This window comes from Lates calcarifer, linkage group LG15, assembly GCF_001640805.2.
Source record: "Lates calcarifer isolate ASB-BC8 linkage group LG15, TLL_Latcal_v3, whole genome shotgun sequence".
In the NCBI taxonomy this organism is placed as follows: Eukaryota; Metazoa; Chordata; class Actinopteri; family Centropomidae; genus Lates; species Lates calcarifer.
Window position 1 is genome coordinate 19,285,216 of NC_066847.1, and position 22,683 is coordinate 19,307,898.

The following is a 22,683-nucleotide window of genomic DNA, read 5'->3' on the forward strand; positions in this document are numbered from 1 at the left end:
TCAGTGCCATAAGGTCTCTCTGGGGTAAATTAAGGGGGTCCTCAGTTCTCTAAAGGTGGCTTGCAGCCTTGCACACAGTTTTCATTTGGAACTTGATTTTGCTTCAAAAAGTCTAAATATGGAAAACCAGTGGTATATTGTATGCAGTGCTCCATCCATGACTGAAAAACCCCTCCAGCTGCTTTTTGGTGTTATTTCTAATTATGCTGCAGAAGTTCACTGATCCACTTTTACATGCCATTCATTCCATAACTACCCACAGTGTACCAGTGACTCACCTTGGATATTTTTTTTAAATGCACAACAGACATGCATGTAGGAATCAAATTTTCTTAATATGCCTGTATAATGAGGGCATACCTATAATATTTTGTTGTCCTTGACTAAGTTTTCCCTTTAATGTGAAGCCAAACATGAGGAGCAAAGATGTGAGTAAATGGCTTAGGACATGCTCCGTGGTCTCCTGCAATGTTGTGGCAAATGTCGACATCAATGAGAAAAAGCATTTTTGTGTGGAATGAATCTGTGTTTTCTTAAAGGAAACCTGGGTCTTATTGTCATAGTTGTAGGCAGTGTACCTATTGACAGGGCTGTAACCAATATTTTAGTACTAAGGTCATTAGGTTGCCTTTATTGCCCAGGAACTGCAGATGGAAAGTAGCTAGAAGCTAAATCTAGTGCAAAGCACTAGATTAATCAGCTGACAGAAATGTAAATCATATTTTAAAACAAAATCTCCATCCATTCTCAGCTGTCAGTTTCTCCATCAGTAGGAAATACAATGTCCAAAATTTATCAGAATCAGCTTTAACATACACATATGGAATATGTGTCTAATTATACAATAGTCACTAAACCAAGAACAAGACTTCTAAGTCCTTAATGGTAACAAATTATGACCCGTATGTATGTTAACATAATATTGTACACACCCTCTTTGTAGATAAAATGACAATATTCCACTGGGAAAAAATGTCCAACGAGAAGCAAAGGAATACAGACTCAAAAGTCTTACACACTACACACAGCCCAATCTCAACCAACCAATTAGTTGCAGTTATGCAGTAGTACAAATGAAGGTGAAGATCTTTCACATTTCAGAGCTACTTCTCAGTTAAATGGTCGATTGGGTGGTCTAAACCATGTGCCATGTGCAGTGTTGTTTATAGTGGTGGTAGCAGTGAAGCTAGTGTGACTGAAAGGTCTTAGAAAATGAAAAGTCATGTACACAGTTTAAATAAAGCACACATGTCTGCAATCTCTGCAATATGGTGGCGAGCACAATGTTATGCTAACCTACAGCTACACTGGTCAAATTTAAGACAATAAGACCCAGTCTGTCACAAAATAATTTTCCTTTAAAGCTGAAAGTACCATAATTGAATGCAAATAACAGTATAATATGGCAAAGCCTTTTCAAAGATCTTACAAGTGAAACAGGAGCTTTGAACAGGAGCTCTTAATGTCTACCCCAAAGCTCCAACATGTAGCTTTTCTTTGATCAGTCCTTGCTGAGCAAGAACTGCACACCCTGGAAGTTATTCAAGTGGCTGAGGGTTCAACTACAGACTGAGTGTGGGAAATGACCTGGCAATTGCCTCATTGTTTGTCATTTCCAAGTCACGAATGAAAGTACCAAACATTCAGCGCTTTGTATTTGTGCTCGGATGCTCGACTTCAATAGGCATCCTGATGATGTTTTCATTTTTCAATCCTTTACCTTGATGAGTGTTAAATAAGGGAGCTTAGTGGCAATATGCTGAACATGTGCTGTCATGAACACTTTTAGTTGAAATAATTATCTTAATTTAATCTTTGTGTTATCTCCAACTTTAATTTTAATGTTCTAGCAATGTCAGGGCCCGAAGCTGAGAAAAAAAGAATCAGGACCGAGACTTCCTCAAGGGCTCTTGACTCTCTGAAAAATCTCCTTTTCAGCCAGTAGCCCCTGAGTGCTCTCAGATGTAGCCAAGCTAATTAGCGCTCAGGCAAGTGGCACATGCTCTCACATACCTAGTGGGTCATAAAGATGTTTACCAAACCCTACTGAGGATAGCTAACAAAGGCTTTTAAAGGCAAGTGGGAGGAAAACCTTTTTCTTGGTTGGCTGGGGTAATGAAAAGTTGTTCATTGAGGTTTTTGTTATAAGTGCAGATGGAATGCACTATAAATGAGCTGCAACTGTGTGGGCCATTTCTGTAAATGTGAGAACTTGTTGCTGCAGCATTTTCACAAGCTAGTTTTGTTAAATAAAAAAAAAAAAAGGAATCTGAGAATGGGAAAGTTTTGAGAGTCAGTCACTTGGTGATCGCCTTGTTTCATCAACAGAAACTAAACAAGATATGGAAAGATCTGACAAACAGTTTATTCCCAGAAAATTGATCATTATTTTAGCTAAGCCAAGCATCCATTGGTGCCTTGGCCACAAGGCATATGTTGGCTGCCACCAAGCTCCACTTCTTCCTCACAGAAATTTGCACTGACAGTCAAACTTTTCAACCTGAATGCGTCCTTGTTGGCTACTTTTTGATACAGACACACATAGCTTTTACACTCATCAGGGAACCAGATCTTTAGTTTTGCCAATTATACTGCATCAACAAGAAGAGAGCAGAGAAAGTTGCTGTAGAGGGCTTGTGGGGCATAAGGTCTGCCTGGCCTTGACCCAGTTGTACGTGATGAGCCAAATGGCTCCATTTACTGTGGATCCTGAGCCGACAGTGAGAAAAAAGCTGGCCAACATGGGGTGTCATAACAGCCAAGCGTAAAGGTGTTGATGAACTGCTGTGGGCACAGCAATAGTTCAGACTAGTTTTAGCCAACATGGAAGAAACTAACTTTCAGCTTGGTTTCTCATTTTACTCATAAAGCAGTCCTGCTGTTTTTAGGCAGGTTCTGGTGGCGGAGGTAGAGGATCTGGCATGGCCTCCAGTTTCTCTGTGGTAACCTAACAGCAGGTTGAAAATAGAAACTGTCCTCCCAGACACATCTATCACTGACTTAAATCTCAGTTAGAGATGAGGCGCCTTTTTGCCCTGTCTAACTTATTAGCTTTGCAAGGCTTTCCAACTGTCAGCCCATTTAGGTAATGAACCTCTCTATGTGTTGGACTCTAGACTTAGAATGTGGAACAGTCAAACAAGGCAAGTTTGTACAGTCCCAAAAATGAATAAAGAAAGAGATCAACATAAAAGATAAAACCATAAAAGATTTTGTTATTCGTGGTCTTATTAGAGATTTATGTTTATGGTGTAGCGCAATGAAAATAAGGCACAGAGTGAGTTGATTTTCATTCTTTGTCAAAGACTAAAACAAGGGATTGATTGTGATTCTGTTCTGCCTGAAGGGTGTGTGCTCACTGTATGAAATCCTACCAGAGCCTTGCCAGTTTCTCTGCTGCTGCTGTGACGACGTTGGCTGTGGAAATCATATTATTTCATCTGACATGGACTCTTTTTGTTCTCCTTCTTTTCCACTCACTCTCTCTCCATCTCTTCTCATTTACAGGGACCTGAGGGGCCACAAGGGCTGAAGGTAAGTTATGAAAAATCATTTCTTGTTCCACTAGTACTTCTTACTTTTCTTTTAAATTAAATATAATGAGATTCCCTGACTTAGTTATCTACTGAATGATATCAAAAATACATCTTGCACTGAAAAAGTGCTTTCCCAGTCCCTCTGTTATAATCCTTAGTTTGTTTTTGATCCTAATTCTAATGTAAACCAACAGGGAATTTGTTTAGCATTAGAATAATGTTTTGGATTTGATAGGATTTGTGCACAAGTTGCACAAATGTCAGTCAGGGCAAGTAAATAGAGAATTAAGGCTCAAACAACATAAGGAGGGAAAGAAAAAGAGTGAGTGAGAAAGAGGGAGACAGAGAACAGAGAACCTGGAGTTAAGTGCTGTGATACAGGCTTGCGGGTCCCCGGCAGCGCTGATGTGAAGAACAGATGTAAGCCTTATCCAGCCATCAGGTAGCTGCCAGTGTTTGTTCAGTGTAACCCAATCAGACACTTCCTGTCTGCGCTGTCATCTGTCGGCAAGGCCTCCCGTTGGTGTAGGAGGGGGTCAATGATGACACACCGGCGTGTTAATGACTCATAAGCCAGGCCCGAGGCTACTCAATTAGATCTGCTGCTGGCAGAGTGCTGTGTTTAGCAGAGGGGCCACGTCAACAGTTATTCAAGTTTCATCACCTTGGTGATTGATTTGGTGTCATTACATGATCTAATGAGTGTGAATCATATATTTGAACTTATCTAAGTTGGAACACTTTTCACTGTTTCATTGTCTCAAGACCATTTGCTCACCCATCACATCTATAAATGTGACCATGGTAACAGTAAATCACTTACATTATGAGGGAGCACAAATAGCCAACATAAGCAAACCGAGCGCAAGAGAGTGGGAGTTCATTAAAACATGTTTGGTACAACCTCTGAGTTTTAATCATCTTGTTTTTATGAGCTGAAGGAGTACATGCAAACATGGGAGCTACAGAATATATAACACTATTATTTCAAACTCCTCTCAGTTTAAAGCTCAACAGAATTATTCTCAACTCCAACTCCTCTGCCTGTAGTGTCTATAACTTAGCAGATCTTAAAATATGACATGCAGTATTTACTCTGGCCTGGTTTTGTGGGATCAGCACACACACAGTGTATGTGCAGAAGTGGGGTTGGGCATAAGGAGCACTTCTATAGGCTGTTTAATCCCACATCTGTCTGTGTGTGGGGTGTGTTGTGTTGACCTCAGACTGAACTGTAGTTTTATTTTTGGGCAGTTTTTGTAAATGATGAAATGTTCCTTTAGGTGCATTGGGAGATATACTGTAGAGACATAGTGCATCATGATGTATATACATATATTTATTTGATTAGATTTTGTTGATACCTTAACTCTACAGTGTGCCAGTGTGTTATTAGCTTATTAGCTATAAGCCAAAAAGTTTGTTTCCCAGTGAAATACAGTGTCTTTTTTTCATGCAATGACGCCTAAAGGCCTTTGTGTTTATTTCCCAGGGTTCAATCGGGCCTCCTGGCACTCCAGGTCTTGATGGACTGAAGGTGAGCTCATACAAACAACACAGCTCATGACTGTGGTACAAATTTCTACACCTTTTTTTGGCTGTTGACGAGTTATTAAGACCAGGTTTTGTTAAATTGTTCCTAAGGATTTTTAAAACCACAATAAATTCATAATGCTAAATTTCTCCAGTTAAATCGAGCAGACTGAACACGGTTTAATGCTTCCCTCACAAAACCCACAAATGAAAAAGTTCAGAAAGCTAACTTCCATCCACACCTGAAAGTATTTAGCTTCAAAAGGCTAACTTGAACACACTTAGAGTTTTCATTAGTCTTTTTGGCCATATGTTGTACTTTTCATATTCAAAAAGTTCTGCCACGCATTCTGACAATTTCAAACCGCTATCCTATTTAGGAGAAATCCCCTGGGCTGCATCTTCAAGCCTTAACCACAAAGTACCGTTTCGAGCAGCCTGTGAATCTGCTCACACTCTCGACTTATTTCTGCATTTCATTCTCAAACTGAATAAAGAAGACACAGTGCAGGTGTTTCGCAATGAGGGGGTAAAAAAAAAAAAAAAAACTGGAAAAGCATATTTATTCCAGAACAAACGAATGGCACAAGTGGCGAGAACGAATGAGGAGATGATTTGAGAGGCACCATCTTTCTAATCTCAAGCATGCATTTATGAAGATATGAGCGGAGAGGCACGCATGGCCGTAATAGGAACCAGAGTAAAGAAGTTTCATTTTAAAGTGAAAGCCACACTGACTCTGGAGACAGCAAAAGCTTGAAGGCCTAATTCCATACTTGTGTAAGGAATGGGGTTTGCCAGCACCCATGAAATAGAACTCCAATGCTGTGCAGTGCAGTTATAAAACAGAATCCGTTATGTTATGGTATGTAAGTGTCACTCATGCAGAAAGTTGAACTCTAAGGCAGTTAAAGCAGCTGTGCCAGCAGCGGCAGGTTGACTGGCAGATATCATATTGATCTGACATAGATATCCACTGAAGGGGGATCATCACTAATGCAAACCTTATCAACCCCAGTTTAGGAGTTTTTAATCAGACTCCATCATCATTATGGCAATGATTCCCATATGTGAGCTGATAGATGATACAAGATTCCAGCATTTATGAAGGGTTTTACCACTCGTGTGTAGTGTGGGGGGGTACTCCCTGTACACAGATCATACACACTGATATTCCCATAATGCTTCATGCAGAATACATCATGAGGCTGGAAAGTCTTTTGGTAAAACACTCATAATGAAAACAATAAAAATGGGAGAAAGAAAAAGGAATGATATATGTAGTAACCCAGTTTTCCTCATTATAAAGCCAAAATTGAGAAGCCCATTGACACATATTTGAATCTAAATAATAGATTGCTTTATTTTCCATCTTGGCGTCATTAATCAGAATCATCCAGTTAAACTTGTCTGTCTGGGATGAGGAATAGCTGCAACTCTTCTAAAAGGCTAATGATGTGGTAGATTTGCAGAGGTCAGTAGGTTAATTGTTTTTGGCAACAGATGGACCGAGGTTGGTTTCTCAGTTCGAACTGCAGAGATTCAGACTCACACTAACGTTGAACTGGCATTCATCAGATGGACTTGGCTTTCTTCCTTTTGCTCATGTACAGAACCAAACCAAAGATAATGAAGCTTTTAATCAGCCTGTTTATCCTCTCCACTTTCAGTTTGTGGTTTTAATATTTTATACTTTTGTGGAATTTTCTGGAATATTAATCTAATCATAGCTGTACATTAGTGGGAAATCCATTCCATCTGCTCTCTCTATTGTGTGGTTATGAACAATACCTGTGTACCAATGACACAAACTTAACCTCTGTTAAGGTTAAAGGCTATCTATATGTAAAGAAGGAACGTAAAGCTTTTTTTTTTTTTTTTCATATGTCCTGACCTTAAATCAGAGTTCACATTGCTGACACAGCACACTCAATACAGTCACTGTGTGTATGCTGTGCTGTCCATAGGGGGATGTTGGCATCCCAGGAGTGGACGGTATCCCCGGAACCAAGGTCTGGTGCACACACATTCTGTGTGCTCTTATTCTTGTAAATTCATAGCGATCATCTTTTTATTTTTGTTGACTTGAAATCATTCATAATTTTTCATCATTTCCCATTGAATAAACATTGTTTTCTCTTTTTTAACTTTTGGACACTCTTTCCTTTTTTTATTATCATGCTTGTTGACCTCTTTTAATACTTTTTTTTTTTTCATTTGACCCAACACCTGATTTTTTTTCCCTACATTGTATTTAGAAAACATGTACTTCTTTTCATTCATCTTTATTGGATATCAGGTTCGCATAATCTGTGTTTACCAGTAAGAACTTGTTACCTTTAAAGCAGATATCCATGTGTGCAACACAGAGGTTTTAATTAAATGAACCTAGGGTGAAATATTATTAAAATTAGGAATCTAGCCTGTTAATTTTAACATCTTATTATAATGACTATGCAAGTTTGAGAAAATACTTTTAAAAGCTGATAGTTGAGGGTCTGTCTGGGGAAAAGACAGCCATAACACGTGAGAATTTTCATAATCTAACATGAATTTAACCCCAGATACAATCTGACCCTTAGTGGCTGCAATAATTCCCCAACTGAACCCAACTCCCCCTGAGCTTTTCTCTGTCTAATGCTCTGCTTTCTTTCCCAACAGGGTGAAATGGGAGAGCGAGGTGAAAAGGTAAAGCGCTAATTCAGATCACCAAACATTATTGTTAGCACCAGTCTTGATATCCCACCATGTGTTACAACAGCCGTCGTGTTAAAATGACGGCAGCTCTGCCTTTAACTCTCACAGCTCTGGATTGTTTTTTTCAAAGGTGACTCCCTTCTGAGATTTGGCCATCAGTGAGTCAGTGATTCAGTGAGTCACAAAACTGAACCCAGTTTCTCCAAATCCAGGGCTTGCAAGAACCAAAGAACTGAACCCACACTGAGGAAAAGCAGCCTTATTCTCTCCATTCCCTAATTTTAATGGTGCCCATACTCAGTGTTGCTGGAGAGCAGCGAGTAGGAGGTGTGAACACTGACCGAGTCGAGAGTGAGGTGGCCTGGGGAGGGTGGTGATGACTCCGTGTGCCTCATCGACCACAAAACTTGCCCTCAGACAGTTGTTCTCAGTTGTTGTTCTGAGTTTTTCTTCGAATCAGAGACTTATTTCCCATCAATAATACACCTGGCTGAGTGTAATAATGTGGCTGTGCGGTCACAATCTCAGTTTTAGAAACTGCATCTGGGAGATTGTTGACGCAAGATTGGGCCACTTCTACGGAGTATTTTATGTAGTATTGTGACTCACTGTATCAGTTGGCTGAAGCTGTGCTGCTCTGCCTTTTTTATGTAGCCTTCACTCCAAAACCAAGGTTCCCAACATTCTTGGGTCAAGATCCTTTTAAACAAAGCTAAAAATAAAATTAACAAGAATCCATCCTCTGACAAATGCTTACTATCAAAGACTGCACCTGGTATAGTAACCTCATTTTCTTTAAGTCCTTTTAAATATTCTCTACATAGACAACCTTTTGTTTGGAATTGGAATTGCTATTCATCATAAGATTTGCCAAATATGTTAACATAAGCTGATGTTTTTGGCATTGTTTGATAACCAAAGAGCCAACGGGCAAATTCAAGAAAACAATGCTAGCTTCTAGCACATAAAAAGTGTTTGTTTTAGAAGTATAGAGTCCATTACAGAGGGCTCATTTCTTCAAGTTCTGACCCAATCCTTTATTTTAAATCTTTGGATTTGCTAATCACCTTCAAATTAGGAACATGTCAACTGGATTTATAGCAGGATAAGTATTCCATCAACAAGACTAAGAGTGTGCAGACACTCTGGAGGCTCTGTGAGGCTGTACTTAGACACAGTGGTGCATTGAGCTAAATGCTTAAATCTGTATACTAACATACAGCTGTTAAGCGGGTGAAATGCTTACTATATTCACCTAAGTGAAACATGTTAGCATACTAGAATTCGCTAACCAACCACCAAGCACAAAGTAGAGCTGAGGCTTAAGGGAATGTCATTAGATTTGCAGGTATTTGAACTGAACTGAAAAATGACAAATTCACCACTGTTATTCAGTTCCTCATAAGGGAGACATGATTGCCCCAAGTTTCATGGCAATCCATCAAATACTTGTTCAGACGTTTGGAAAAGTCAGTAGATTTACTCATTTTTGGCAAATCCCGATGACTCAACAGAGTCATCGGGATTTGCCAAAAATTAGTTGTCTAGGGACCATGAATATCTGTACAAAATTTAAAGGCAATCCATCCAGTTTTTGTTGAGACATTTTAGTCTGGACAAAGAGGTAGGTTGACCTGCTGGCCAACACTGCCATCCGTAGAGCCATGGCGCTAGCCCGGCTAAATACAGCACTGATATTCAATCTGTTTCATACTGCTGAGATGAAAAAGCTGTGAATTTAGAAGCAAAGTTTTTCACAGTTGATGCCAGGAGTTTACAACCTCCATTATGCCCCACAGAGTGCATTACATCACCTGAAATCAGTCATATTTGAACCATGTGTGATGTCTAAGTTACTGACCAAAGCGTATTTAACATGTACGGTAATGGCACTTCATCTTTGCTGGATTTTTCTCCAAGCATCCATTAAGCCATTTTACAGTGCAGTCAATCACAGAAAGAGAAGATTTGTCAAAGGCCTACTGTGTGTTATGCTTGTTCAATCTGGCAATCATGTTTAAGATATTTGATATTTTTCTTTTCTCAGCTATCTGTTTTTCTGCACTGACACATTCTTGCAATCGACATTTATATAATTACCTCTGTGTGATTCCATCCAAGGGTGATATGGGCGAAGAAGGGCCGAAAGGTGAAATTGGGGAGAAGGTATGTAAATTCCACTTTACCTTTCTCTTTGTTTATGTCTTGGAACCTGCTCAGAGAAACAGCAGAGAGCCTGGCTGTGGCTGGAAAACATAAAAATAAAAAAAAGTTAATGTTAGCCATCTGAGGGGAGATCTGTGGAGAGAAGGCGGCAGCAGAAGTAGCTGAGGTCAAGTGCCATCGGCTGTAGTCAAGCCTGCACAACAGCAATCATCCTGGCACTTGATGCGTCTTTTGTGCTTAATGTGGACTTAATTGCTATGCTATGCTGACACTACATTTTAGGGTTGGATGGCTCCTGCATTAATTTGGGACCATTTATCATCAAGACAGCTTGTCAAGTTGGGTTCCATTTCCAACAAAAGGCAGAGTGAAGCTCTGCTGGACAGATTGTTCAGAGCTCAAGTAATAGATTCATGTTTCTGTCCAAAAAGCTTTTGTTGTTGGGAAAGATTTTTTTTTTTTTTTAGTTTTGCCTTAGTTCACCGACATCATGTCCAGGGGCAGATTACACATCCTATCCAGAACTTGCCGTGATGCCTTCGCGGTTATTATTTTGTTAAAGCAGCATTTATGAAAATAGATCAGTCTTATTTGTTATTGGGTGACCTCATGACAAAAACTTGTTGTAAACCATTTCAGAAACAAAACAATTATGAGTTGGAATAAACTGTTCCTCGAAAATGTTGGTTCAGCTACTCACACTTCAGGGAAAAGATAAAAAATTGTTCACAAAGTTGCCAAAAAATGGTAACGCAGTTTCTGAGAACAGACAGCAGGCACAAAATATTGTGATGTTTTATACACTGAGGATGCTTCTTTTTACTAGAAATACTGAGTTAGGTCTAAAAACAAAATATAACTGATAGACCAGCAGCAGAGTAGAAGCAGTGTACTCAAAATGTCACTGCCAATTTATTGCTGTTCAGCACAGAGCAACTTTGATAACTTCTCACTTTATGGGTATTCTGGTTTTTAAAAGACTGCCGAACACGGCTGCCAAGAAAGACACCATTTGAGGGAAACAGATGCAGGATATCATATGTGGAAAATGAGTGAACAAAAAGGAAAGTGGAGGGCGATAAAACTTTGCAGCTCGAGCATGGCTTTGATCTGGTCTACCTTAGTACAGTTAAAGGAGAAAAAATGATGGATTTTCGCTGCAGGAATGAAAAAGAAAAAGTGGAATTGAGTATCATGGGAATTCAGACTTCTGTAGCCAGTCACCTGCCATTCATTCTTCAAGAGCATACCCGTGTATTCCACAATAAAAAGAGACAGAGAGTAATGTTAGGAGCTGGAGATGGTGAGGATTTTTTTCGTCAGTATAGATAGGATTACCTCATCTTCTCAGATTGTCAATGTCAGGATGTATAAGTGAGTGTTTTGTTTTTTTTTAAATAGCGTACAACATATGGCAGGAATAATTGCTTTTCAATCAAGACATACATCCAGATGAGTTTAACATATGTCAGACACACCAAGAACTGATTTATTTTTCAGTACAAGTGAGGAAAATGCATGCTCATAGACACACACAGGATCAGTCAGAGGTGAGAGCTGCTCGTCCGAGCCTCCTGTCATCATGCAGACAACAGAGTTTTGTGTCTGGTCAATTGCTCTTCCCTGATATCACTGCTTTACGTGCAGAAGAAGAAACCCGAGAGTAGAGGGGCAGCGGAGGGGAGAGAGGAGGAAGGGGAGGACAGCATCTTTAGTCTTCCAGGCTGAAGATGCCAAAATTAACAATACACAGCACGCACTGCGGGGAGAATGTGGTAACACGGGGTGAGAGGTGAGGCAGCGAAAGCTTCAGTATGGTGAGCAGAGAGACCTCAGGGAGCACAGGAGGGGGAGAGAGAAATGGCAACGCAAGCAGTCACACCAGACTTTGCATGATACAAAGGGAGATTGTTTTGACAGAGGGGGGTCTGCGGAGTGTGAAAGAAGACTAAATGACAGGACATGTTTAACTGCAGACATACAAAAATCCCTTCCTTTCACTCTGAAAGGGCACAATCTGTCTGGATCATGAATGACACAAATACAAAGTCTCACACCTTAGATGAGAAAACACTTGACACTGTTCATTGATTGGATGTTCTGTGAATTTATGATCAGGGGTTGAGGAAGTGCTCAGATTCTTTACTTTTAAGATGTAATTAAGATGTAAAAGTACAATAATAAAAGTGCTCAGTATGCATTATATTATTGTAGTATTGTTAGCAGGATTAGAGCTAATTTTGACTAATTTCTACATAAATACTATTACACAGACCACAGCAGCCCCAGAAGCTCCAGGTTCACTGTTTGTTCAAAGGAATAGTTCAGCATTATGTGAAAAATACTTACCTACCTTTTTGAGTCAGGAGTTAGATTAAAAGATTGAAAGTATGATCATGACTGCAACATAATGTATGTTGCTAAAGCCACAAGCAAGTTAGCTCAGCTTAGCATACAGACGCGAAAAGGGGGAAATGACTTGGTGTTGTTTGTAACAAAATCCATCTTACCAGCACCTCTAAAGCTCACATGTTAACATGTTATTTCTTGTTTGTTTATTCTATAATGTGCCCAGCAGTGAGGTTATTCCAACTAATCTGCAGGGTAATAATATGTTTTGGATATAACCTTTATCTGCAAAGTCATTATTAATTACAGCGATCAGAGAAATGTAGAAGGGTAAAGAGTATAAAGTGTCCTAGAATTCCCCCAAAATTCTCCAAGAACCCCCCCCCTCCACACACACACACACACACACACACACACACACACACACACTCTTTACAGTATACATTAATGTAGCTCATTACCTGCTGTGCTGCTTTCATAAGCCATCATCAACTGTGAAGAGAAATGTTTCCAACAGCCTCTGCATGTTCATCTCTGGCCTGCTTTAAAACAAATCATTACCACAGTTAAAAGCTTTAGTTCTAAACCATTTACTTCTGATGCATTCTGCCTAAGTATTTAACTAGGTGTGAAATTAACTGTGACTCTTCTCATTGAAAAGTCAAACCTCACAGATAGGAAAATTCTTTAAAGGTTCAAAAAAAACAAACAAAAATCGAGTAAACTCTTGAATTGGTTTTGGGAAGTTCCAGGCTGTGAGCGCTTGGCTCCGGCCGATGTGGCACAGTGGTTGGTATAAATTTTGAATCCGAAGATCCGGTCCAGGCTCTTGTGAACTGGCCCGGTTTCAGCTGTTGGCAGTGCCTCTCTGCCCTGGGAGCCAATCATAATCTGTGTTGCCTCACATACATTCTAAGGCAGTGACTGAAGTCGATATTCAGCTGAGGCCGCTGAGTTTGGTCATCTCTGCTAATGATCATAATGTGAAGTAAGAGTCATGTTTTGAAGGCTGCGGTGGCATTTAATGGTTACATTTGTCACAACTCTGCCCCGGCTTCATCGCTCGCTGATTAATTCTCTCCATCTCATTCGCTCTCACCAGGCAAACGGCTGGAAAAAGGCCTGATTTACCCAGCACACATTATAAGATCTTCATGCTATTATCTTTAAATGCCAATATGCACTGACAGTTCTGGGTGCCTGTAATGAAGTGGAGCTGTGGTGACAGCTCTCCGTCCTGCTCTGCTCTGTGGTTAAATCACAAGTTGTAGCCTCACCATGGTAATTGGCCCAGTTGGGACATTTCAGCACTCTGTGCCACACCTCAACTCACCTCCCAACTCCACCACTTTTTCCATCTCACAGTACTTCATTTGGAAGAGATTAAACTAGCGAAAACTCTCACTTGGTTCTTGCACTTGGTGTCGTTTGTGTTAGGTCTGTCATGACAAAAAATGCCAGTGGGGTTTATCAGTTCAGCAGCAGGGGAGAGAAGTGTTAATTGCTTGAGTAACATTCTCTATTTTCACATGGGTCATGGTGGCTTTTTGATTAAAAGTGTGTAAACTGTGCTGTAAAGTTTTGTTTTTCACAGTATTAGCTCTTTATGATCTCATCCTACTGAGATTTAAAAAAAAAAAAGTAATAATACTTACATATAGTCCATAGCTTGATTATGAGCTTAACAAGGTGAGATCTTTTGTAGTTTCTCTTTTGTATGAGATGTAACAATGAAGTACAGATGTGAGACATTCTTATATATCCCTGCCAAAAAGCAACAGGTGTAAACCAGTTCTTACTTTGATGTTTGTTGTGTTGAAACAATTATTCAATCAAGACCCAAAAGAGTCAGAATAATGGGCCTCTGTATAAAGTTTCCACTTTTATTGTGATTTTTATGTCAACCACAATATGACATCCATGTTGTTCTTTAAGTATGTGACCAAAAACATTTTAACTTCATTGTGTAAAATCATGTGACAGCCTTTCATTCATTTTCTATAATGTTACATGAGGGTCCTGTTTTCACAGCTAACTCTAAAAGGTCATCAGTACCTCTCAGATCAGCTGTACCCTTAATAAAATATATAAGAACTTGTGAAAATGGCCATATAAAAATTGGAGTGATAAGTTTTAAGATAGGGACAGAGGCACCCGTGAGTATGCAACAAAGCCCAGCTGTAAACAGTAACACAGTTTATTGTCTTCAAAAAAAAAAAAAAGAAAAAGAAAAAAAAATGCCGCAATTAAACATGCCTTGTGTGCTATGCATCGTAATGACTCACATAAAAAGCTGAGGGCGAGAGGCATTCCTTCAGCAACTTCTGAGCGTGAGGCGCATGTGTAGTGAAACCACAGTCCACACCAGAGCTACAGACCCCGTCTCCTTCTCCCCAGTCCCTTTTCCCACCAACCGCCCATAATTACGCTTATTGGCCCCTTGTTTTATGTCTGTTTTTACTGTACACTGCAGTAGTAATGCAGTGCATAGCAAAGGGCCTGGTTCTGGGTGTCTGGACAACTTTGTTGGAAATAAAGTGATATAAGTAGCTCTGCCTCCTTCTTGTTCAATACTCTACCTGAAGACATGCAATGAAAAACTGATTTAAATGGCTCCTGTTAGCACAGTATATCTATCAAGCCCCTTACCCACTGTAATGCAGTGGATTTCTTCTATATAGTGTTAGATTTCACCCTTCATGTCATCACCAGTATGCAGCTGCACTCTGACAGTGTGAAAACACTGAAATGATTCCCAGCACTGTGGTAATGAAAATGCTTTCTCAAACTTTTGTGAGAAGGTACAATCTGAACAGAGCTTAGAGTAGCAGACAGTCTCCTTTCTAATTGGATTTTCGCACAATTTTGTCCCGACAAATTGGTAAATAAGCAGTAGCAAAATTATGCTCTGCGTTTTGCATTGAGCAAAAGTAGGCTTTTTTCATATTTTTGTAAGTATAATTACACAGTTATATTCATTCCTGTTGTGACTTTACAGAAAACCCAGTGGAGTCTTGTAATAATCTCCCTCACTTTTGGGCAGTTTTCTATGTTATATCTCTCTAATTTTTGTTTTTTACCTTTTCCACAGGGCGATGCAGGCTCCTCTGCAGCTGGCATCAAGGTGAGCTAAGATAGCACTTAAGATTTTCCAGTGTCTGTTTCTTTATCTTCAATAGGAGTAGGTTTCTTAGGTGAGATATACATGAAACAAAGTAAAAAAGGTTTGCACCACACAAACAAATTTGATTTTCATAATGATTAGCTGTATTTACACAAAGTAACTGCCATGTTAACCTAGCTAACTCAACCAACTCCAAAACTAACGTTACCTTATGACCCATTGAGAGTGAAGAGTAATATGGTCGAGAAATATTATCTGATACTTGATCAAAATGCTGTTTAATAGTAACCTAAACTTTAGTGAAATTATATTTCAAAAAAATAATTTCAAATTACAAAACATTTTGCCCGTAATGCTAGCCTAAATGGTGGCAAACTAGGTTAAGTTATCATTAGCTCAACCATCAACTGAAGCTAGCTTGTGGTACTAAGAGGGGCTAGAGACTAGAAGTACTAGAAGTAACTTTACACACACATTTATTAATGGGTTTACAAATAGCTGATACAAGCCCATCTAGAAATGAAGCAGCTGAAAAGAAAAGTCTTTGCATGTATTACAGGGTGAACCTGGAGAGCCTGGACGAAGTGGACAAAAGGTAATAATTGCACTTTGCTACACATTGCTCTTGACAGTAGATAAGAGAAATAGATTAACCAGTGATGATAGTACAGTTTTAATCATAAGGACTAACCACAGTTATTTTCATTTGAATGCATAGTGTTTGTTGATAATGGTTTCTGTATTGATAAGAGGGTATAGGAATAAAATACTGACTACACAATAACTATACAACAAACAGCAGCTCTCTGAACATATTCCTTTACTTCTCATCACACAAAGTCTGAATGTATAAGGTGAAGCTCAAGTCTGTTGCGCAAGATAAAATAGCTCAAGTTTTGTCAAGAGCATTCCAAACTCTGTTGAACCTCAGTGTTTAAAGTGTAATAAGGATGTTGTACACCGGGGGCTCACTGAGCAGAACCTGACATGTACATCACGGTGCTCCAACTCATTTTACATTTACTTTGGCTTGATACTTGTTCTGAGCCAGTGTAAGGTCCCAGGTATTTAACTAACACCTCTGGATATACTAAATCTTTTGGGTGTTTTTGCTCTTATTTTATTGTGACCTGTACTTCGAGTGTAGCTAGGTCACCCCATTACATCAGTCCAACTACACAAATTTTCTGTAGTTCACACTGTGTTTGTTGGTATGATATCTTTCTCCTAACCAGTTTTTCCTCTAGTGTCTGACACAATCTTCAAGCCAACAAAGGAAATTGGGAGAATATTGTTGAAGAAACAGTTGCTGATGAGATACTAATAAATCACGCATGCAGCAGAAGACGAGCTCTTTTCCTGCGAAATAAAATACAGTACTTGACTAGACTGCTGCCAAGATTGCACCAGTTCCTCATTTAATTACACTTTTTAATCCCAAGTGCTGCACCCCATTAATTTCCCCTCTCTTTTCTCTGTTTGGACAAACTGGTTCCAGACAGACAGAAGGGCTTTTAGTAAATGTCTTTTTTATGCTGTGCTGCAAAGAAAACACTCGTGGCCTAACTAATTTTTGACTGCTTTATCTTATCTCCCATATTACAGACATTCTGCTTGTGCTGACACACTTACAAATGATTTTTCTCATCATAACGACCGTCATGAGATTGAGTTGTTGTTCCTATTAAATATTACCATTTGGATGGCATTCAGCAAACGTCGGTGAAGTAGTAGTCCACAAGAAAGACTTTTATTCATTAGTTTTACAATGCTTTCATTAGCCACAATGGAAATTTACGGCCCTCTCTCTGATCCCCAGAGTGCCGTTACAGTTGATCATTCTCGTGCGGCACTAATCATTTCTTTTCATATGCCATAAATACAATAGTCTTAATAGAGCGTTAAATTATCCAGAGTCAGAAATTTTGTTTTGAAAGTCTCGCAGAGGCCTCACAAGGGACTTGACCTCTGATTTTTCCACAGTTGGATTAAATGACTGTGCGTTACTCAAACTTGTTTGTAATGGGAGTCTGGAGTTCTCAACTTGACAATGACCCGACCTTGGTAACAGAGAAATAGGCCAACTCTCAACTTCTCGCACTGCCAAACTCTAATGACCTTGAAGCCACGGCAGCTCTCTCAATCAGCTTTTGCAACTTTAATCCAAAGTATCTGACAGTTTTTCCTTCCAGAGACCAGAACTTTTCACACCTGCCCGAACCAATAAAATCATAAAAATACTCCATTGCACTTTGTGGAGGGTTGGGTGTTATAACAAGCACTAATCCCGCTGTCAAGCCATGGCTGCATGAGTTGGTATGAAAGTGCATGTGCAGTACCTTCTACTAGTGCTTACTGCGAGCAAATGACAGTCAACATATACTTACGGACAGCAGGCCACTTTTCAGAATTACAGCACTAGATAGCCAGGAGAAACTTTGAAAATTAAGTGCAAAACTAATAGAACCCCAAAGAGCCTGCAGATGAGGCTTGACTCAGCTTAGCTTGGCTTGGCTGTAACATGTCACACTCTTCCTATGTAGGGAGAGCCAGGACTTCCAGGGCTGCCTGGACTCCCAGGGATAAAGGTAAATGCTTCGCTGTTTTTACCCTCAGTCACCCCACCACCACCACCACCAGTGTTGTCCCTGTCCATGTGCTTCAGCTTGTCTGTAGCAGAGTTCAGAGTGAAACTCAGCCGGCCTATGGTCGTGCGTTTATGCATGACACATTAAGGTCTCATAATTGTGCTTTTCCTGCTGTGTGGGATTTGTACCGAGACGGCAAGGTTACGTCTGCTGTAGCAGCAGAGGCACATTAATACCTGTACGTTTAGCGCAGTGAAAAGTAAGGAGCTTAGGCAAACTGACAAGGCCAAACAGTCGATGCTTTTGATCTGAACATGCCAGAAGTCAGCAAGAAAACTGTCTCATTAAGGTTTGTGAATTGCACAGAGGTCTATGAATTAATGATCAGACCACTGCATTCCCTGGAAAACAGTCTGCTTCCTGGAAGTGGCATCAAGAGGCTCACTGCAAAAATGTGTCAAAACTACTGCTTGTTAAGGAGAGGAAGTTAGGTTTTTATTTGATTATTTAGACTTTTTCAAACCAGGCTTTATTGTTTTAGTTAAGGAGCTTGCTTTTTTTACTGTATCATAAAAGAACAACAGCAGATGGCGAAACCAAATGCACAAACGGCACGTGATGATTCACTGCCATCTCATGCTTAAAGAATAGCAACCACCTCAATGTATTTCAGGATCATTAGCTTGAAATATAATAACACGTGAATGCAAGGAATGCTCAAACAAGCATGATGAGATGAGGGCTTGTTGCTGTTTCGATTTTGGTTTTTCTTTTTTTGTATGCTTATAATGTGCTGGCCTTGTAAAAACCCCTTTCGTTTTTATATTTTATATACTCCTGTTTTTACTTAAGAGGCCTGAATGCTTGATGATGGATTCTAACAGTATTTTTGCTAACGTAGCACTCACAGGTTCTGAGCTCAGCTTGCACTTTGTTCTGCTCCACATTCCTCACTGTTTATCCAATCAAAATTTAAAAGTGTTCATTACCAATCCAAAGGCTTCCAGAGTGCCTCAGCCACTATAGGTGGGAACTCTGGTTGCAGATGGTATAATAATATATTCCCATCAAGTGATTTCACAATCAAATGAAATGTAAATCAAATCAAATTGAGCATCACACCTCGTACTGGAAGCTCACTCCTCGTAAGTAAAAGCGCAAACGCAAAAATGTTAAAGCTTCTTCAGAGGTGGCAGAGAGCCTGGTTTTTGCACATACTTGAGCAGAACACTTCTGCTGTGATGAGTTTCTGACAAGGTCAGTAGTTACATCCATCAAGGCTCATAAGAGGGAGTCATTAAAGTGTGTGAAACCACGGGATAAATTAACAAGCCACCGATAATTTGTGTCCATGTGTGTGATTTGTGCATGAGTCCCTGAGTGTGTGTTTGTGTGCGAGCAGTAAGTGCATGCCTGTTGTTTAGAGTGTTTTTGCACATGCACTTTGTGTATGCAGCGGATGGAGATAGTGCTGCACAAACAATAACCTGTGGAAAAATTAGCAATATTTGCTGATTGTGTGTGTGTGTTTTTTTTTTGTTTTTCTTTTTCTTTTTCTCAGGGAGAGCCGGGATTCCTTGGTCCCCAGGGAGAGCCAGGACTTCCCGGACTCCCAGGAACTAAGGTGGGTGATTTTTAGCTTTCCACAGTAACTACAGGAATCTCATTCATCGCAGTATAAGAGTTATTTTCATTTTGCAATTCTACACTGACAGTGAGATACAACAGATTTTTTACCACATACCATCAGTGATTATCAATGAAGTCACTAATTCCTCAGAGTTTATGGTCTCATTATCCATTATTATCACTTTACCAAGGCGATTAAGCCTCTGTTTCTTCAAAATGTCACTTGGAAGTGGTCAGAATGAGCTAATCCTTTGCCGCAACCTTTGAGTCGTGACATTATCACACTGTGGAGCCAGCGGTGATAATCCAGACACACAAGAACTGATGTTTGCATTGTCCTTTTGCATCAGGCTGTTTGTTGTGCGCTGGTAATCAAGATATATTAGTCTGTCATTGCCCTCTGACGTGTGTCTGTTGCTTAATCAAATGTCAGGGTGAAGCTAAAATGTGAGATCATTGGAGCAAATATTTGATCTGATGGTTTTTCCTTGTGTTCATGTCTGCTAACTTTTTTTTTTTTTTTTTTTTTTTTTTTTTTACATTTCTCTGACTATTACTGTGTAGGTTTATTTTCAGTGCTCTGCCTCTAAATGATCTTTACTGAGCAGTTATTTGAAAAGAAAAAGACAAAGGTTTATTGACTCAACACTACTGAATAATGATTGTGTACCACTTGGTTTTAAATATCAGCATTAAGTAATAGAATTTATGTCGTCTGGGTTATACCACACCCCCACCTATTGGCTCTCTTCAGTCATTTCACATTAAGAGAAAGTGCATACCCCTGTACAACAAAGGATTTGCATTTTTCCCTTAAAGATTCGACTTAGAGGACAGAGAAAGTGTGATGCAGATGTTTGTTTGGGCTTTTCTTAGGGATATACTTAACCTTGTCAAACGTTACAATCTACCACTGTGCCGACTCAGCATAAATATCTACAACTCACTGTAAATCTGTTGAGTAAGCAAACTCATGAAAAGGACGGGACGTTCTTACAGTAGACTCCCCAGTCATGTCAATACTGCGTAGCATTAAGGAAATTGAATCATGCCAGATATTAAGAACATGCATCGAAGCACTTCTGCTGACTATAAAAACAAACTGAGCCTGGATCAGCAGTATGAAAAACAAGTTGCAGGAGAACTTTCATTACTCACTTTAGTTGTTAAGCAGTTTGCTCTTTTGTGTGGTTAGGGTGAGAGAGGCGACCACGGGCCACCAGGAAAGGGTGAACGAGGAGAAATTGGACCTGTTGGACCAAAGGTCAGTGATTCAAGTGCACTTGTGCATGTGTTCATATGTGTGTGTTCAACAGTACTTTCACCCACGTGGTTAACTGATATTTGCTGCCATCTAGAGCCTCCCTAGTCTAAACACATAAAAGAATGTTCTCAAGCTTATTCCCAACACAAAGGTTTGGTTCAGTTCATCCAATATTCAGCGATGTTCACAAAAGAGAGCTGGCGAAACTATTATAGCCTATAATGAGGTCGAGGCTTTCCCTGGAGTCTGCGGTAAAGTAAACCAAATATAAATGAGTTTACCATTGTTTATGTCTGGCACTGACCCAGCAGGTAGCTTAAGCTCCAGTCTAAACCGAGACGACCCACAGACCTGTTTCACATCCTATTAGAAGCCCCCAAAAGTGAAACCCCCACTTTATCACTGCCAGAGTTCAAATAAACAGTTTCTCCATTGCTCGGCTGTAATGACATATTAAAAGCTGGTTATTTTAGTGATGCTGACTAAGTTGCTCTCTCAGGAGGAGTAAGAGAGGTTGTTGATATTTCTGTTGTGAAATATGGTTGAATTTTTTATGATGAATATGCATTGAACTCATAAAGAGTTTGTTTTGTGTTTTCAGTTTTATGTCTATATCTTAAGCACTTAGCCTTTCTTTTCTCTTTACCACATCCCCTAAACCATGACTCTTTTATTTTCCTATTCATGGCAGGGTTCACAAGGAGAGGCTGGGACACCTGGTCCCAAAGGGTCAAAGGTGAGCCTCTCAGATATATTTTCTTTAAATATGGTGGACAGAGCATCAACATATGTGATCCTTGTTGTCAGGATCAGCTTATTAGATTTTGCAGTTGAATTTCCAGTTAGCTGATCACTGTTTTTTTAGTCACCACTAATGTCTTGAGCAAACACCAGGAACTTAAAGGTCCTTGCTGAACATGTTATTTTTTGTCAGAGTAGCTTCAGACCTTCAAGTAGAATTCAATGCTGGTGGAGATTTTCAGTTATTATTCACAGGGGCAGTTGCTACATACTGCACCAGGTCTTTCCAATGCAAAAATCAGAATGAAATTTTTATTTCCACCGCAGCACCATTTTCATCAGAGTTGTACTCACTGTTGCAGATAGAAAGTGAAACAGTATTATATGTAGTGGTAATATGAAATAATATTTCATATTTTACATCACCACTCGCTTATTATGACTTTCCACATAGGAGAATGTAGTAAGGGTAGTAATGGTGGTTCTTTGAGCTTTGAAAATTTTGGTTTGTCTTCTCACATCAGGGAGAAACTGGAGATAAAGGAGACACGGGATTCGCTGGCCCAAGGGTAAGCATCAATATTACTAAGAAAAATGCTTCAAGTCCCTCTTTAATGATTTTATGATGTTGTGCACTGATTAATATTCAACATTTGAGACTTTGATTTCCCATGAGATGTTACACAGCTGGCAGATAGCTAGTTCCTACTAGTACACACAGACTACCACCAGGGGGCAGCAGTCAATCCTTATCTGGGTCTTACATGTCTCTGATGTTATGTATTAATCAAGTTTGCAGTATGGAACAATATGCAAAGTGTTTAAATGTGTTTATCTGTGTGCAGGGCCCCCCAGGGCAGAAAGGAGATCAAGGAGCCACTGAAATCATTGACTACAATGGAAACATTCAGGAGGCTTTACAGGTCAGACAAGTCATTACTTAACGCAGCTCACTTCCTTCATTTTGTCTTCAAAGGGATGTTTTTGCAAGAGTACATGGTATAGGATCTCCTTCATTTGTTTGCATGGAGAAACGGGTGTGGAAGTCTAGTATGT

At 39.7% G+C, this 22,683-nt stretch overlaps 1 protein-coding gene across 1 annotated transcript in view; it reads left to right on the forward strand.

Moving 5' to 3' along the window:
• LOC108892872 (collagen alpha-1(XXV) chain) overlaps window positions 1–22,683 on the forward strand; it is a 140,554-nt gene that overhangs the window by 103,877 nt on the left and 13,994 nt on the right. Inside the window, exons 11-23 of the mRNA XM_051076202.1 lie at window positions 3,508–3,534; window positions 5,029–5,073; window positions 7,037–7,081; window positions 7,731–7,757; window positions 9,888–9,932; window positions 15,373–15,405; window positions 15,965–16,000; window positions 17,949–17,993; window positions 19,555–19,617; window positions 20,818–20,886; window positions 21,578–21,622; window positions 22,152–22,196; window positions 22,473–22,550. Coding sequence (XP_050932159.1) covers window positions 3,508–3,534; window positions 5,029–5,073; window positions 7,037–7,081; window positions 7,731–7,757; window positions 9,888–9,932; window positions 15,373–15,405; window positions 15,965–16,000; window positions 17,949–17,993; window positions 19,555–19,617; window positions 20,818–20,886; window positions 21,578–21,622; window positions 22,152–22,196; window positions 22,473–22,550 — 603 coding nt within the window. The remainder of the gene's footprint in view (window positions 1–3,507; window positions 3,535–5,028; window positions 5,074–7,036; window positions 7,082–7,730; window positions 7,758–9,887; window positions 9,933–15,372; window positions 15,406–15,964; window positions 16,001–17,948; window positions 17,994–19,554; window positions 19,618–20,817; window positions 20,887–21,577; window positions 21,623–22,151; window positions 22,197–22,472; window positions 22,551–22,683) is intronic.